Raw genomic sequence first — 18,688 nt, 5'->3', positions numbered from 1 at the left:
ACATCACAGAGGAAGGGTGACCTTATGCGACACTTGGAAAGTTTAAGCAAATCTCCTGGCTGCCCAAATCGTTAGATATTTTTATAGCTTTCCAGGGAAACATCTATTGACAAAGACAGGGGCTAGCAGGTATCATCTCTGTAATAATTGAGGTGAGATTAGAAGGATGTATATCATTGTATACTTGAATTCTGTCTTGACCACAACTAATTGCTACCTAAATTTCTCTTGCAATGCAACATAAGTAATTTTACAGGCACAGTTGATGTAATGGGTGATTTTATTCTTACAGTTTGATCATTTTATTCTCTTTTTCATAAAAAAAAACCCACCAAAATGAAGCAATGAAATTTCCTACTAATAAGGACTAATAAGGGGCTTTGTGAAATCACCCATGGTCCCACCTGCTCATGTATGATTAGTAAACACTCTGAATTTTCTTCAGGATTATATGAATGAGTATGAAGAACACAGAGGGAAAGGAAGCTTTCCTGCTATGATCACTCCAGCTTATCAAAATGCCAAGAAAGCAAATGAATTGGCAAGTGATGTAAGTATGAAACCTGAATCAATACAATTCATAAACAATTAAAAACAGCAGTTTGTCAGAGCAGTGCCTGGGAGGAGAGTGCTAAAATTACACTTGGGAAGTAAACAACAATGACATTTCACTGCATTGCTGGGAACTGCATGGCTCAGGGGATTAATAATATCCATTAATAGGAAGGGACACAGCTCCAACTTGCATGAGGGAGGAGATGGATGTAGCAACTAATGGGGATCCCTACTGTTAGGTTAACCCTCCTGGCAAATCTGTACCTGTATTATTAATGAAACCTTCAACTGCCTTAATCATCCTGTGGACTACCGTGGTATTCCCAGTAGTGAATAAATGGAGGATGAATGAGCGGTACTGGTTTTGATATTTTGATCTATCATGCCTCTAGTGCAAAGCAAGTCATATGGAGGAAAAGCAACTATGGAGTATGACACTGTCACTTCACAAGAGCTGATTTCTAGGCTGGGGATTTCTAGTTTTGGGTGGTAAGCTAAAGAATTGGCAGAAAAAGTAGCAATGTGCAATTCTTGCATTCAGCTCATTGATTAAAGATCCCCAGTCCTATTTGAGGAGACCGTTTCTCATAGTGACAAAGAAAGAGTCAGTCTGTATGTCACTACACTGTGGCTGCTGTGAAGGGTTCCTGTGAGTGACAGCCTTTGAACTGTGGACACCTGTCCCCCATGGGGCTACCTGAGTTGGTGAGCTCAGTCTGTTTTCTGGGGACCTGACAGATAGTTGAGTGTTTCAGTCTAGCCTGGACTAGACACTAGCAGTAAACTAGAGTGAAAGGATCAGTCATATTCTGTTACCTGAGTTTATGACTGAGAGAATAAAAAAACCCTGAAACCTTCTGTGACTAATCCCTATTTTGATGAAAAACTCAGTGATCCCTTGTTTAAACATGAAATATTTAACCTTTCCAGATAAAGATGGCAGTTTCATAGGTTTTCAAAATGCTAATAGTCAGTAGTTTCCTTTCTAATTTGTAATACCTGGAGCAAGAAGAAGGGTTGGTTCATAGCAGTAACGCTTGCACACCAGAGTACTTATCAAGCTGTTTCTTGTCTTTAAAGCCTGAGAAACTGTGTGCAGACTTGTAAAAAAAACCCCACCAAACCCAAACACTTTGCACTTCAGCATGTTTAAAACAGTTTGTTAATTTGTATATTATGAATCTGATTTTTGAAGCAATAACATAAGATGAAAAACGTAAGCATCTCCTTGTATGCAAAGAATACTGAAATATATTCCCAATAGGGTTTTCGCTGGACAAAGTTTGGTAAAAGGCCAATGTAAGTGTTATCTCTCTTCACCCATCCAATCCCAATTTAAGTCAATAACCTGATGTTGCAATTAAATTAACAGATCCCTTATTTCAATCTTGGTTTTGTAGAGAAATAATTTCCTTAAAAACATTTTAAGTGCAAAAAGACACAGCTTCTTTAAAAAGCTGGTTTCTACAAAAGAAAAAGTTCACAGAGCACTTGATAACTATACAAAATCCTCTGACTGGAAGTGTAAAATTACAGTACTGAGGCTTAACTTCAGTAACAGAAGAACACACAAGCTCCAGCTAGTCACTAGCCAAGGATCCGCTAGCTATCTGTTCACGCTATGAACAACAACCAGTGCTGTTCAATCCAACAAAAAATGGATTAAAAAATGCTGTCTAGTGAAGTGGCTTGACAGGGATTGTTAGGCCTGTGATTTTATATGTGGTTTATTTCAGGAAGTAACAACTTACAGTGTTTCAACTTAGCAAGTTCTATTTGCTTATCAAAGCAAGAATAGGAAAAATCTTATCCTGACTCATGAAGCCGGTCTAAATAGCAATGGTGAAAAGGTAGACACCTATTTTATAATTTTGCCTACTTCTTTTCAGATAAAATACAAGAAAGATCTTTCCAAGATGAAAGGTGCAGCTCACTTTCACTCCCTAACGGCTGAAGACAACTTAGTCCTGAAACAAGCCCAAAGTGTTAACAAGCTTGTCAGTGAGGTAAGGGGTTGAATTGATCTGATAACAAGTTTGAGAGCAGCTCATACAAACATTTGTGACTGATGGGTAAGGACTACAAATACAAAAAGCTGTTTTTCTTATTACACATGGGCAATGATCTGTCTGTAGCACAGTAACTGGAGAGAAAGGTGCAAAAACAAATTTTCAGGTGCTGTTATCTGGCACTTCCAATGCTCTGTAAGAAAGTATGGGAAATTAACAACAGAAGAGGAATTCTGATTTGGCCACATGAAGAATAGAAATCTAAAAAAAAACCCTGAATTTTGCTCTTAATGTGCTGTGAATTTATATTCATAAATGTTTTAGGATGACTTGGGTATGTACCTTAGAGTGTTTCAAAGAAGGTTCTACTGATAATTTAAAAAATAACACCAACAGAGCCAAAATTTGTACCATTCTGTTAATGCAGGTTTCTGTTTTCTTCCGTCATGTTAAAGACTGTGAGTTACTGATAATGCATTCTTCTTCTGCTTGGCAAGGGAAGATTGCTAGGGAATTCTCAGTAGACTCTGAATTACTAATTTATTTATAGTGTCATATCAGCTATAAAGCTATTAATAAATGTGAGTTTCTAGAGCTTCCCCATGGCAGTTTAAAAACTTGCACTCTTGAGATGTCAAAGTATAAAAGTTTCAATAATGAAAACTCCTGGAAGCAGGACTGGAAGGGGCCTCCTGGGCCAACGATTCCTGGATCGCGTTGTTCCAGCACAATATTATATAATCCTCTTCTTCTAATTTCTATCCTACATTTACTCCTGTCCACTTTATTACTATTGTGGTTTGTTGTAACATTGTCCTTTAGTTTAAAAGATTCTTCTCCCTGCATGATTACCTTTCTGAGATGTTTACAAACACATATAATTTTCTTCTCTCTACCTTTTTTTCCTAGACTAAGCAAGCCAAAATCTTCTCATCTCTCACAGTCTTTCACTGCAGCTCTTACAGGCTGAGTGCATGTTCCTTAAAAAGGAATGACTGTAAGAGAACAAAATTTAGTGTTGAGTTCTTGCTGGAACCTGGTGTATGGTATGTGCACTGCCCAGTGCCTACTCAAAAGTCTCCTCTTCCTCCTGCCTGGAGCTGCATTTGCCTTTTTCATGGCTGTGTTACATTGGCATCTTGCCATCTTTCTGTGGTCAGCCTACATATGAAGAGTTTTCTCTTTCTTAGCCTTTCCAGGTGATGAGCTCTTGCAGCTGAAATTTTCATGACTACTCTTGACATATATTAACCTACATCACTAAATTTAGTCTCACTTCCATTGCCCCTTTAAATATCACCCTCAACATTCCTACTTCAGAGCAACGGTACTTAATGAAAATATTAAACCAGCTCTGTATTTAAACTTTCGCTGAATAATTCTGCTGGTGAGTGTCCCCTGTTCAATCCTGCTTGTTGAAAACCACCCATTGCTTTTTCTGTTTTCATTTGCTCCACACTCACCTGAAAATTCCTTTGTAGATCCTTGTTTTTCTTAATAATTTTCCTCATGACACTGTCTCATACACTTTGCTGAGGTCCAAATGAATGAAATTGATTGCATTTTTTTTGCCTATAAAACAAGAACTGAGCATATGAAAATCATCTTCATATTAACTTTCATCATAAGCCATTTGATGAAAGCCATATATCAAAATCTCTGAACAGGGAGTCTGGATAATAAGAAGTGTGTGGAGGAACTTGACAGAGCAGGTTAAAGTTTAACCTTTCCCTTGTGCATTTTTGTCACTAAGGTGGAGTATAAGAAGGATCTTGGAAAGAACAGAGGCTACAGCATGAACTATTGTGATACTCCGCAATTCAAGAATGTGAGCAAGATCTCAAAATTCACCAGTGATGTAAGTTTTCAATACCTCATGTGTGGCTTGCTTAACCTGGTAGCTGCTAGAATTGCAAGACATCTCTGTGTGTGTTTCAGATAAGTGTGTGCTGGGAATTTGATTATAACTGATTTTAACCCATGTGTGTACAGCACCTATCCTAGTCTGTCCAGATGGATAACTGGGTCTTATTTTATATAGGATTATGAAAAGAACTATTATGATATATGAAGAGAATTTACTTACAATAGACTGCTAATCTGGCAAGTAGTTGTCAGTTGTTACTGTAATCTATCATAATTGTTACTTATTTCATTGTGTATGTCCATGTCCTGACTGGAAAGGTAGGCAGAATATACTTTACTGCAGTTACTGTCAGTGAGGAACATGTTTACTGTATGATAGTAAAATATTAATAATTATACTGCTTGTTATCTCATGATACTGAAGTACAACTTTACTTTATACTGCTTGGTACCATTCTCTGAAATCCAGGAGGAGTCGAGCTTTTGCCATACAGATGAGTTGGTGGAGTGATTAATTTACCATGTTGTTGAATTCCCTGCTCTGGGCTTGGTGAAATCGGCACCAAAAGAGTCCAGTTTTGGTAGAGGAGTATTTGTTTGTTAATGTACAAATAATATTTCCCTGCAACTTCTTTCTAATACTTAGTTCTGATGAAATAATACGCAGCAACAGAATGCAGAGGTATGTCCTTTACGTGACGTTCAGGTGATCTGAAGAATATGTAAATGACACCTTGAAAATAGGAAACTCACGGAGGGGTTTAGTTTTTATTTTTTAAAGAACAAAGGTTGTTATGGTTGTTATAAATTTCTGTAGTGGTGCAACACTAGTAGACCACAGTTGTAATATTTTGTCTCACTGCTGCAACATATGGAAACTCATAGAAAAATGAAATATATTTTCTCAGAGTTGTTGGTTTTTTTGTTTTTTGGGGTTTTTTTTGTACAGCTTAAATACAAAGAAACCTACCAGAATGAGATGAAAGGTCATTATGTAGGTATCGGCATGGACAAACGAATGCTACATGCCATGAAAGCCGGCAGCTTGGCAAGCAATGTAAGTCTTTTTTTAATCACGCTTGCATGGTTGTTGCTTTCTGGTCTTTAAGTTTTTTCCAGAATTAAATTGACTGATAGAAAACTTTAGATCATATTGTACTGGAGATCTGAAGGATAGATATGTTAAGAAGAGGGGAAATTCTGGAAAACCTTTTGTACTGATTTATAGCTCACTGTGTGGAAGAAGTTAAAATAAGCAAATTCAGTGATCTGGCAACATACTGAGCTCCTTCAGGTTTTTTTGACATCAGTAGGATGTTGAAGGTTGCTGTGCCACCACCCCCAGGGTCAGACCTTTGCTGAAAAAAACCCAGTCTTTAATGAAGATTTCTGGATTCCAATTTAATTTACTGGGTTAGTCAAGAAGCTATTTTGTTACATACCATTCCTTCAAGTACATTATTTACAAATCTGTAAGAAGCTTGAGAACTAAGCAGAAAGATAAAAGAGATGTGTCATAGGTGGAAGTTAAGTTAATGCTCCCACTGTTGGCATTGGATTAATTGAGGAGCTGAAAAAGAATCAATTAGTGGCTAAACTATGCAAATAATTTCATTTTCTTTGTCACTCATGACATTGAACTTACTTTGTTTCCTGCATTTAATATTAATATTATTGTTTCTCCTTTCCTCTTGACTGATAATTATTCAAACAAATGACAGCTTAAAAAAAGAAAAAGAATGATTTTTTTTTTCTCCCTGTGTTTCAGGTAGCCTATAAATCTGATTACAAACATGACGGTGTTGACTACAATTACCCAGCTACTCTTACTCCTTCATATCAGACAACAAGGAAGTTGGTCCCTTTGAAAGATGTAAATATGTTTTGGTTTGGGTCTTTTTTTTCCTTAGGACTTGCATGGCTCATCATCTCTCTGTAGGAAAGATTGTGATAGATTGCATGTGTCAAATGATGATTTAATCATGGGAGCAAGCAGCTAGTGGTAACAAAGTTAAAGCAAAATATTGCAGGGAGTCAAGAGGGCTCAGAGGAGTAGAAAGTGCTGCCACCTCCTGGCATTGGTTTCAGTTCAGCACATTGTAAGTGATGTGAAATGGCTGAGTTCTGCCTTATCCCTAGTCTGTGTTGCAAAATGTCTCACCATCCTGGGCAGCTTCCACAGCAACATCAAGCACAGAAAGGGTAGGGAGACTTACATAGGCTTTTCATCCTTTGTGAAATCCCTGAAGAGAGGTGTTGCCCTTTGAAGGGGAACGAATTGGTCACATAACCTTCCTCATGCTTGTGGTCCGTGTGAGAGAAGTGCCCTCTGTGCTTGGGGTTGAGTTACTTACGGAACGTGAAGAAATTTGTGTACTGCTTTGGTTATATGTGCTCTATACATAAATGGAGGACATCAGACTGTAGAAGATACCATACTCTCACCTCTCACAAGCATTGAAGGCTTGATTGGTCTCATCTACCATTGGGAACTTACCCTGTGCCTTAGATAGGAGCACAGTCACCAGGCATCACTTACAAAATCAGCAGGAAGAGAGCAGCACCTCTGCAGGGCATTTCTAACTCCCTAAGACATATACAACCTGTCTTTCCATTGAAATTGCAAAAAACCAGGGGCGAGATGCCTTAAAGAGACCATTAACATATGAGATTTATCTGGGCCTGAATACCTTTTCCAGGAAAAAGATGGTACCATAGTGGGGTAGAATTTAGAACCCTGATGTTTTTGTGGAAGTGCTTGATACACTTCAAATGTAAGACGCACTATTGCTTCTTCAGCAGTAATGTCAGCTTTGTCTTTGAAAAAGCTTTAAGAAATGAAGACCAGCGTTTGATTGCTTAGTGCGGAGAGCACTTTATCCTGAAAGAGTTCTAAGTAAGCATGAATTCATGTCAAAAATGCACAAATTAATTCTACTCACTCTAAACATTTCAGCACTACAGTTCATAGTCAGCATCTGGGTTTGGAGAACATTAAATCCGTTGGCCACAGAGACTCAGTTGCATTAGTCATGATCATCATTTAGTAGCTTGAAACAGTCCCAGGACTCATCGTGTTCACTGATAACCAACATGTTTACTCTGAACTCTTTAAGAATACAACTCTCACACACTAAGGAATCACAAGTAGCCGTAAATACAGAGTTTCAATTAAAAAGAAATATCCCTTTGGTGGAGTTAAAATTCTTTCTGTCTCTATAAAGAAGCAAATGAACTGTTTTAAATACCTTGATCACTTTGGACCTGTGAGAGCCTTTTTTCCTAGGTTTTGTCATTATGGCAGAAAGAACAAGTTTATGTGAGGATACCTGAGATAAGAAGGTTCGCGTTAAAATAGTTCAATAACTCAAAGCCACTAGAAATATATTCCACTTTGCTGGAAAAAAATGTTCTTAAGAGACTAGTTTTAAGCAATGTCATTTGCAGTGTTTACAAGGTGGTGATTAACTACAGTGAATATTAATTAAGGCCTACAGAGAATAATAACTGTGTCCTGCAGTGTAACACTGAGTCCTTTGGCAGCAACAGGTCTGATAGAATGCTTCACGATTTTTTTTTTATCTTGCATAATTTTGGGATTTAATATATGCATTTTATAGATCATTTTTGCTGCTACCATGCTAATGTGTTAGGAATTTAGTGGGCTGCAATCCTATCAACAATTGACATTAAAATGACTTTGTTTTGTACCATAAATATATATTTTTCTTTTTTCATCATCCACACAAGCTCTTACCACACAGGGAGATTTCATGGTTAATTATTACTTTAAGATTCAATAAAGACAAAGAGTAAGAGAGTTCATTTGCTCTGCACAGCATTACACTGGACAGACCTCTTAATAGACATTAACCATGTTCCTTTATAAAGATAAGCCTAATAAAGATAAAAACAGTCTAAGTGATGGTTAAGAACATCAGTTTTGTAGGAGTGCTTTGGGGAACCAGCTGAAACTGGATCTTTTTAAGAATTTGGGGTTTTGATGGAGAGGAGCTATAAATGAAGTCCATTTTCAAAGTAAAATAAAACCTATGACCTCAGACTATGAAATTTTCAGAGCATTAACTCATATGTCATCCAAGAGATCCTGGCATTTTTCCTTACCTCAATTTATTATGGTTTAAGTAATGATTTATCCAGAGTATTAGCTAACAAAGCTTAGTCTACTGTCTCTCTCATTTTCCAGTCTGAACATTTCTTCCTTTATTAAATCTTTTTAAAATTTTATTTTAAACTAGGTAAACTACAGGCAAAGCATAGACAAGCTGAAGTACAGCTCTGTTGCCAGCACTCCACAAATTGCTCAAGCCAAGATAAATGCGCAGCAGCTCAGTGATGTAAGTTCTGTCATCATTAGCCACCATTGTTTCTTAGAATTATGAGATAATTCTGCTTCATAGCATTTGTAGCACTGAAGTGCTTGATTATTCTTGATAGGTCATCTACAGATTTACAACCAAAATAAGAACACAAATTGAATGAAATAACTTCAAAAAAAGTGGCAAGCATACCTGTAGATCTAGTATTTTCCTCCATTTTTAAGATTTGTATTTGTGTGCTTTGTTAGGGTTTTGTCTTCTGTGTATTTATTAATGCACGTTTTTAATAATATATTTTCTACTTATAGATAATCAGTAACTATTCTATTTATAGAATAATCATTTTACTTTCTAGTACCTAAGTAGAAGTTATAAGTGTCTTATTGTCCTCATATTTATGTCAGCTGTACCTATGAGTGTATCTATAACATATGGCACTACTAGCCTGAAATTCAACAGCAGGCAACCAATGTAATGATCATATTTTTAGTGAATTTAAAATAACTGAATTTGTTGTTGACTTTTTCATTATATGGCAGCTGAACTACCGAGCCCAGTATGAGAAGACAAAAACAAATTACACTCTACCTCAGGATGTACCTCAGTTAGTCAAGGCAAAAGCCAATGCTGAGTTATACAGTGAGGTAAGCCACACAATGTGGAAATGCTGGTGTTCATGATGCTGTTAATAGACAGAAATTAAAGTAAAGATGATGACAGTGTTTCTGGAAGCATTTAATATTTATCATCAGTCTTTACTAACCAGCATGAAATATGGTAAACAGAATAGATAGGGATACAATCTCAAATATAGTGAAACCACTATGTTTTTTTCAAGACCTTTTCAGATAATTTGAAGTTGCTTAGTAAATCAGTGTTCACATTACAAAATTAACTGCCTCTGAGGTGGTGTTTGTATGAAAACCCAACATTTTCACAGTTCTAATATTTCAAAGCCCACTGAAGTCAATGGAAAAATACACAGTGACTTTAGTGATCTTCAATCAAACTCACTTTTGCTGCCATTCATAATTCATGACAATACGTAGTGACTTGCTTGGATACATGGGAGTTAAAATCAAGCACTTGCTGGAAAAGTGTAATTTCTATTTCATTTTTAAAGTATTTTTTCAGGCCTCCATTATTATAGTTTTGGAGGAAAAAATGCCCAACGAGACAAATAAGTGGAAAACCAGAAAAAAATCCAGACTTATTAACTGACGTGACTGTTATTTTTGAACCAGTTTCATAATTTTTCATGATTGTGAGTTGGCATTACTGGAAGTTTTTCCTGGTATATTCATACCTTGTGTTCTACCCCTAAGTTTTATTTGAATTGCATGGGTAGAGTGTTGCAGAACCACAAAGTGGCTATAATAGGTTGGGATGCATGCTCACTAGTTACTAGTAAAATATAACCATACAAAAAAACAAATCCAGAAATCATGGCTTCCCGGATACTTCATTAGATGCATGCATAGTATGCATGAAGGCATACTTGTTCAGAATTGAAAAAGAGCTTAAACGACTAGTACTTTAACTCCACTTACTTTCAGAAGCTAAACATGTGATTCTCATGCATATTTTGGCTCAAGAAAATCTCCTGATTCTTCACTGAGCCTTGCTTCACACTTTGGGGTGGTCTCAGAACACATGAGCTGGATTCCCTTTGAATGCAGCCAAACTGAAAGATGCTGTCCAGCATCTCACATGAAGAACTTCAGCTACAAATAAGTATTCAGTGTATGGGACCTGACTAGCTCTAGTATGGCAGGGAAGAAATCCTGAAATGAGTAGTGTGACGTCTGATTCTGAGCACCAGCTGTTCTGCCCTCTAGATCAGCTCCTGTTGATTGACATGATTTGCGTATGTAGACATAACCACAGGCACTTTTGAAGAAGTTCCTTCCCCCATGCCTGGTAAAAATTAAGAGCTATTGGTGCATGTTCTGGGATTTAAGGTGCCTGTAAACTCTTAGAATAAAATTCTTGGCTCAATCCTGGCCAATTATAATGAACCGTACCTTAAGAAGGTTCCAGTTTATGGACTGAGCATATTTCTACTTCTGTTTTGCTCTTAGTCATTTTCATGTTTGTTTGAAGATCTTATGTGTTCATGTGTTAGTGACATGTTGATGTCTTTCCTTTCTCAGATTAAGTACAAAGAAGGCTGGGAGAAGAGTAAGGGCCAGGGCTTTGAAATGAAACTTGATTCTCTGCCTTTACTTGCTGCCAAAGCTTCAAGGGATCTTGCCAGTGATGTATGTTATATATAATTACCTAGGTATTATTATTTATATAAGTTGCTATAGCACAGGGAAATAAAGCTTAGCTCACTTCATCTGGATTTTTAAGTTGTGCATTTGGCTGTCCGAATTTCTCAATGGCTGATCAGTTAGAAACTCTCTCAGACTCTACTATGAAATGTCACTCTCTGAAAATTATTTTTTTAAATACAAGTGTACAGAAGGAAGCAAAATTTGCAAAATAACCCCATAGTAAAATTCAGCATTTTGAATTGTTTATAGCCTCAAAAATACTGTTATTATCCACTGCAAAGGGAATGCCTATTTCTTTAGTCTGCTTCTTCAACATAAACACGTCTCTAAAAAAATTTCCAAGCAAACTCTTTTTAAACAAATTATCTCATGATACTTAACCTGCGGAGAGGCAGAAAAGGAAGAAACTCTTCCTGGAAACTGTTCTGCAATGATGCTGATTCTGAAATCCCACCTCATTAAGAAAACCAAATCTTGAGTTCCTTGCTTGATTTTTATTATTGATTTTCTTATCTTTTGCTTTAAGAACCAGATAATTTAGCTAATTGGAAGACTTTAAGTTTATAAACATAGCTACCTTAAAGGAGTGAGCCTTGAAGTGTGAGGTTAAAGACAACATAAATGAGACCAATTTTGCACTTTGGGGGTTTCTGAGAAAATCTGGGAAATCTGACGTGACAAAATGAGAATCAGGCAAAGCCCTTCTAAATTTTGACCATCCAAATCACCAGTGAAAAACTTATTGCTTACATCTTGGGTAATTGGAAATGTTCTTTGACTTAATTTTTTTTCACAGATTAAATATAAAGAAGAATATGAAAAATCAAAAGGAAAAGCAATTGGAGCCAAAGATTCCAGACTTTTGCACTCTTTACAGGTGGCCAAGATGAGTAGTGAGGTAAATTGTTTCTCTTGCTCAAAAGATGTTTTTCATAATTATGAATCTTTCAGCAACAATTTGTGATCTACCACTGTTACTGCTCTCACTATAAGAAACTCTTGGAAGCGTTTAACAAAAATTGGTTTCCTTTCTCCACCTGTTAATCTGCAATGTTTGCACTGTATTTTTGTTCTCATAGGGAATTTTGGGTTGATGGTGTCCTTGTTTTGGGGCAGGAAAATCACATCCTATTAAAAACTCAATATAAACTCTTCTACATAAAACTTTGAAACAGATAAAAATATGTTTAAAGTTAAGATGTACTGTAATAAAGATGTCTCTAGAGTCTGCAAAATTCATCCTGTCATCTTGCCATCCCTCATAGACCCTGATTTCTACATATGTTTTTTGCCTAACCTGCATAAGGACCCAAACAAGAGTGGAGATTTAAGATAGCTTTGGCTTTGCAACACACTGATACAGCCAACTATTTTCATCCCTTCTATTTCTAGATTGCCTACAAAAAAGATTTTGAGGAGAGTAAGACACATTTCCATCTGCCTATGGATATGATAAACCTGAGACATGCTAAGAAGGCCCAGGCACTTGCTAGTGACTTAGATTATAGAAAGAGACTCCATGAATACACAGTGGTTCCAGAAGACATGAAGACGAAATGGGCAAAGAAGGCCTATGGTCTCCAGAGTGATGTAAGTTGATGTATATCTTAACCGTTACAAGAAGTATAAGTGTTCATAGACATTTTCAGTTTGACATTAATTTGCATTTCATATGGACACTGATTTACATTACTTTTTAATGACAAGACTTTAAAAAAAGTCTTTGCAATGTCTTTGAAACTACAAGGGGTGCCCATGTTCACATACAAATATTGTACCTGTGTTCCCCATTCCAATAAATAGCATTTTCCCCTACAGCTTCGATACAGGGCAGATCTGATGTGGATGAAAGGAGCTGGGTGTATCACAGAAGGAAGTCTTAATATACAGCAAGCCAAAAAGGCAGGAGATTTGGTCAGTGAGGTAAGCAAAGTACTCAGGCTTCTGTCATTTATTCAAAGCTTTATGCAGACTTATTCCACTACATCATGTGCAATAGGTAAGGAATTCCTAATATGGAAAATCTAAGAAATAGAAGAACTGGTGCGCATAATTGAGTTATTCTACAGTTTAGACATCCTGGGTTAGGGGTTAAAAGTAATTTTTCCCTTTTTGTGGTTATTGTGTCAGGTTTGTGAAGCAAAAGTCCTCATAATTGTCCTTCCACCTCTTTTCATTCAGCTACTCATTTTGCAGATCGGCATTGAAAGGAATTAGCGTTTCCTATGGTACAGGCTACATGAAATGCATAGAGTTTAAGGAACAGTATTGAAAAAATAGGTATTTGTTAGCCATGTTTGGAAATTTCCTTGCTCTTTGGCCAATAAGGGTTGTGACTTTACTGGCAACTTCAGCTTGTGCTGCTTTTCCTTGCTTTACTTGATTAATTCATGGCTTTGCACTGCCATTAACCTTATGGAAGTACACTTCCTCAGCTGCTTAGCTATGGTTGAGTCATCTCACTAGTGCTAGGAAAACTAGAGGACAGATAGAAGAATAAATTAGGGGAAGTTTGACAAGGAGGATAAAATCCCACTTAGTGCTGGAGGAAGGAACAGAAGCCAGTTAGTTACTGGAGATCACACTCTGATACCTTGGGTCTCTGACATCCTCTCACTACTCCTGCAAGGGGAAAAAAATACATCTCAGAAACAAAAGAAGAGCAGCTACTCTTAGATCTGGTGTCTCACTAGGGATAGACTGACATCTGCTGCTGTGGTGTGCTGTAGTAATAATCACTTCCACAAATATTTAACCCATAATGATCTGCCTTTTCATTCCAGTGCTGTGTAAGGCCAAGAGATGGCTGACAGTCATTTAAACTGGAGACTAGTGGATATTATTTTAGAGAGCTCTATTGCCATACAGTGCCTGGCATTTTGTCATTTTGTTGCAGAATGTCACTACATTGTGTTGCATGCAATGTGACAAAACATGCTTTTTTTAATCCGCCTCCATTCCAGGTTCCTAAAATAAAGCAATGAGCACCTCTTTGAAGTGCTGCATGCTTTTTTAACTTCTATTTTGTGTTCCACTAGCAGAGACACAGCATAAACTGATATGTTCACCCATCAGTTCAAACAGAAGGATTTCTCGCCTGAAATGCCAGATAACGAAAAGATGCTTTCCTTCCTAGGTGGAATGCCCCACTTCATGGTTGAACTGTTAGAATAAGAATTCAACTAAAGTATACAAGAAGTATTTGCTTGGTGTCCCCTATCATATTATGGTCATGAAATAGGATGCTGCATTTCTTTATACTGTGTCAAAGATAAAAAGAGCTGCTTAGCCTTTTGCATCACTCATTTGAGAACAAGCTGAGGCAGAGATATTGATTCAAAACAGGGCTGATCCAAAGCCTGAAGAAGTCAATTAAAGTTTTCCATTCATTTTGGTGTATTTCAAATGCAAAACAAGAAGTAAGATGGAATAAAAGTAAAGACAGTCTTATTTAACAAACTAGAAACACTAGTGTCTATGAAAATTTGTCCATTCAAATAGGTTTTATATAAGTACTGGTACCAGAGGATGAATGAAGCATGATGTTTTTTCCCACATCCAAGACCTGAGCCTTGTGGAGGCCTCTCATAGCTGTTGCTCCCAGGAAGGCTTGACTGCAGTGTCTACACTGAGCTCTGCTTTGAAAAGATCTGGGAGATGGTGGGGAAAGTTTTGAATTTATGTTACTTTCAGGATACTGAAATTGCCTGCTCTAATTTAATTGATAATTTAGAAATATCTTAATTTAAATATCTTAGTAATATATGTTCAGTGATTTGAACATCACATGCATTTGCTTGAGAAGTCTCATGTAAGAAAATGAGATAGTAATATTGACCGTGTAGCTTATGAGCTCTCTTGTATCCTGAGTTAAGTCATACCCAGTTTGCGAAGGACACTCATCAGTTGGTGTGCAACCTAGATCTTGTAAGATATGTAGCTATTACCTCTGGCACCAAAGAGTACCCATACTTGCAATGTCAGCAACAATGCATTTACCATACTCATTTGCACTGCCCTTGCCTCGAAAATAGTATCACTGGGTAGTATTTGGAAGCTTATTTTGTTGATACGTATACTAAAACTGTCTTGGGAATTTACATGGGACTTTTGGGTCTATTAGTCACGTACTTTTTGAGAATACTGTATTTACGGGAAAAGGTAGATACTGAAACTTCTGTGTAACCTGCTTTAATTTGATGTAGAAAAAGTACAGACAGAAGGCTGATACTCTGAAGTTCACCAGTGTGGCTGACAGTTCTCAGATCAAGCATGCCAAGAAAAGCCAGGAACTGCAGAGTGATGTGAGTCCTTGACAGAATTTGTATCTTTCCCAGTAGCTTACTCATAATGTGGTCATTCCTGAGATATGTGGACTGGGCTGGTGGTGGAAGAGAACCCAATCCTGAAACCTCTCAATAGATGAAATTTCTTGAGATTTATTTCTAAGGGGTCTTATTTGTTTATTTGATTAATTCTCTCATTAATTCTCTGAACTAGAACAATAACCAAAATCAAACCCCAGTGGGAATGGAAATAGACATGTGAGGTTTCTGATAAATTACGTCAGAGGCTGGCGGGGGAGTGGGAGGGTGCCTCTACAAGACAGTCTCGGTGACAAACGTCTGTGTGGTGCAGGCTGGATCCAAGTATGGCTGAAGTGTGTTCATGAAAGTATAACTGGGTGTTCCAGAGACATTAGTGTCATCTGCAAGACAATTGGTTATCCATGAGGTAGTAAAAGTGAGGAAGGAAGCTGGAGGGAAAACACAGTATTCCCAGCTGATCCTCAAGTGGTGCTTCAAAGCGAGGTAGACATTACCACAGGACTGATATACATCCATCCCAGGTTCTGTGTTTCTCTCCACTGAGGGCCCTGTCAGACTACTTAAAGCTACATCAGCCTTGTGAGACCACACACGTTATTCAGCTGTTGCTTTTAAAGTACTTTACTTACTTTACTAAAGTACTTCACTTTTTGATTCGATGATTTAGTAAAATGCTAAAATAGGCATATTTTCCCAAACTGGGTGCCTTCAGAATGCTCCCTATTCTTCTTTGGGGCTGGGCAACCCTGGCAGACAGATTAGGATAGCTTATAATTTAATAGAATAGAATAGACTATTTCAGTTGGAAGGGACCTACAAAGGTCATTCAGTTCCACTGCCCAACCACTTCAAGGCTGAGATGGTACCTCAGGATTCCTTGGCAGGACTTAGCTGACAGCAGCTCACTTTTAAGTTTCCAAAAGAAAGGGAACCTGTTGTTAAAATTGCTTAACAACTAAATTTGGAACAGTAGTTACTTGCCAAGCTTTTTTAAAATTACTTTTAATATGTTGTGCCTTGAAATGAAGATACTGTCAGCTTCTCAGTTGTTATGTGAATGAAGCATTATTGCTTCTTGATTGGTCTTTTCCAGGAAGCTACCATGTTTGCTTTTTTTTTGCTCCTCTGCTTCAGTAAAAACCTGGCATTTACTTGGATGAGTGTTGTGTGCTCACAGATGACACCATACTGAATCAGAGGAGAATGCTGGTCTCCTGACTCCTGTTACTTATTTCCTATGTACTGGACAGCGCTGCCTTTCTGTATTTGTGCTGAAGTCAGAATAGTAACCACGGATTTAGAGCTTTATAGTAGAGACATTTTTTTATCTTTTTCTGTGAGATGTAAGAAATGTAACATTTTGTGAAATGGAACATCTTTTCATTGCTTTTTAACATCTCCTCCAACAGCTTTATGGGCTTCTGAAACAGAGCAGTTCATTTCTCTGTTGATGTTGCCCTGGGATATAAAATGGAGACATTTGCTACTTGGATCATAAAAGGTCCTTGATATTTTCATTTAAAGTTGGAATATTAGTCCTCACTGGAGTATTAGCAGTCAGCTAATTACATTTAAGTCACAAATTTTCTCTGCAGATTCAATTGCTTAGTGTTCTTAATTTCATGCCTAAAATTCACTGTTTCTGCATCCTATTAAAGACTTTCATTCCACCTAAAAGGTAGCTGTAGTTTAATATTGGATGTATTCTTGCATACATTTTGTACAGAGTATGAATTACTGACAGCTTTATAGCCAGTTAAGTAGGTAAATTTAGGAAAGAGAATTAAAGTATCCTGATAAGTATGGTGTTTCACTGTTTCCCTGAAATTTAACCATGAGTAATTTGGTCAACCTGACTCTGTGTCAGCTTCCAAATTCATATTTGGCAAAAAAAGTCATGATGCTAAAGACTGACTCACCAAGTAAATTACCCTAACAAATCCTTGAATATTTGGGGTGTTTTAATCAGTATTCCTTCAGTATTAAACATGGACTACTGCTTGTTAACCATGCTTTACTTTCTATGTACAGGTTGCCTACAGGTCAGGAAAAGAGCATTTTCTTCATCAGTACACCATCAGCAAAGATGATCCTGTCTTCATACTGGCCAAAGCAAATGCTGCCAATATCAGTGAGGTACTGTGTAAGACAGAGGTTTGGATTCCCTCACTCCTGTGAATAGTTACAGCTGCTGTTGAAATGTTTGTTCTGTGGGTAAAAGTTAAATTCTTTCTCTGAGAAGTTCCAAATGTTTTAGATGTAAAAACGTTATAGCTAAATTTGATTACTTGCTCTTAATGAAACACTAGTCACATCTGTTGTTCTAAAGACTTGTTGCTTTTAGAGTTTGAAGCTGTGTATTTTCCACATAAGTAGATTTCCCAGATGAGTGGCACATTGACAGTTTCACTGGAACCAGTGAGATAATGGGGTTACGGTGCCCTCAGTTACAGTATGTAAGTGAAGACACCAGGATCTGATCCTTAGACAGATAGTTTCTGGGCATGGAGTGTATTCTGGTCTGATGTTACTTGAGAGCTTTCATTGTGACTATAGAACAAACAGAATATATTGATAGTAATAAAGAGGCTGTGGTATTTTCATCTCTTTAGAAACTCTACAAGAGTAGCTGGGAGAAGCAGAAGGAAAAAGGATTTGTGCTTCGTTTGGATGCTTTGTCATTCTTGACAGCTAAGGCAAAGAAGGATCTGGCAAGTGATGTGAGTATGGACTCTATGAGCTTCCTTATTCTTAGGACAGCTGACAGTCCACGTTGCTACCAGGTGTTAGGGATATGTCACATACATCTCAGTGCCCTGAGCCACCCTCACTCAATTTGTGCTAAGGATTGGCATTCCATAATTAGTCAGAAAGTTTGCTCTGAGCAATTCAGAGTTTTTCCCCACATGCTGACTGTGTTTTCCTATTCTCATTTTGACCTGAGGGTGAATTTTAGAACTCAAAATGAAGTGAAAATCTCCTGTGAAACATCATAACTAAATACATCTGTGACTGGCCAGAAAATACGTGAAAGAACCATCTGAACTCAGTGCTTAAAGAATGTTGGTTTTCCTAGAAAGAAACAAAAAGAAAAGATTTCTTACAGCTTTTTGTGAACATGTTATTATTTAGAAAAAGTTTATTTATAAACACTTACTAATTTCTAAGGCATTCCAGTTCTCTTTTGCAAATGGACTTCTTTCTTGCTTGTATCAAAGACCAAGAATGTCACAGCTCTGGTAGACCATTGCTTTACTACTCGCAGAGCTGTCAGTTTGGCCGCTTAGATCGTTTACTCACAGTCTATTTTT

The 18,688-nt window shown here is 37.3% G+C and overlaps 1 protein-coding gene across 1 annotated transcript in view; it reads left to right on the top strand.

Annotated features, from left to right (window-relative positions):
- NRAP (nebulin related anchoring protein) overlaps positions 1–18,688 on the top strand; it is a 53,680-nt gene that overhangs the window by 11,235 nt on the left and 23,757 nt on the right. The window contains exons 9-22 of the mRNA XM_005239233.3: positions 446–550; positions 2,445–2,561; positions 4,318–4,422; positions 5,380–5,487; positions 6,199–6,303; positions 8,690–8,788; positions 9,310–9,414; positions 10,924–11,031; positions 11,846–11,947; positions 12,442–12,639; positions 12,868–12,972; positions 15,255–15,353; positions 17,409–17,513; positions 17,990–18,097. Of these exons, the coding sequence (XP_005239290.2) occupies positions 446–550; positions 2,445–2,561; positions 4,318–4,422; positions 5,380–5,487; positions 6,199–6,303; positions 8,690–8,788; positions 9,310–9,414; positions 10,924–11,031; positions 11,846–11,947; positions 12,442–12,639; positions 12,868–12,972; positions 15,255–15,353; positions 17,409–17,513; positions 17,990–18,097 (1,569 nt within the window). The remainder of the gene's footprint in view (positions 1–445; positions 551–2,444; positions 2,562–4,317; positions 4,423–5,379; positions 5,488–6,198; positions 6,304–8,689; positions 8,789–9,309; positions 9,415–10,923; positions 11,032–11,845; positions 11,948–12,441; positions 12,640–12,867; positions 12,973–15,254; positions 15,354–17,408; positions 17,514–17,989; positions 18,098–18,688) is intronic.

The sequence above is a fragment of the Falco peregrinus genome, chromosome 1, assembly GCF_023634155.1.
Source record: "Falco peregrinus isolate bFalPer1 chromosome 1, bFalPer1.pri, whole genome shotgun sequence".
Lineage (NCBI taxonomy): Eukaryota > Metazoa > Chordata > Aves > Falconiformes > Falconidae > Falco > Falco peregrinus.
The sequence above is the reverse complement of the archived record's forward strand: the minus strand, read 5'-3'. Positions and strand labels throughout refer to the sequence as shown.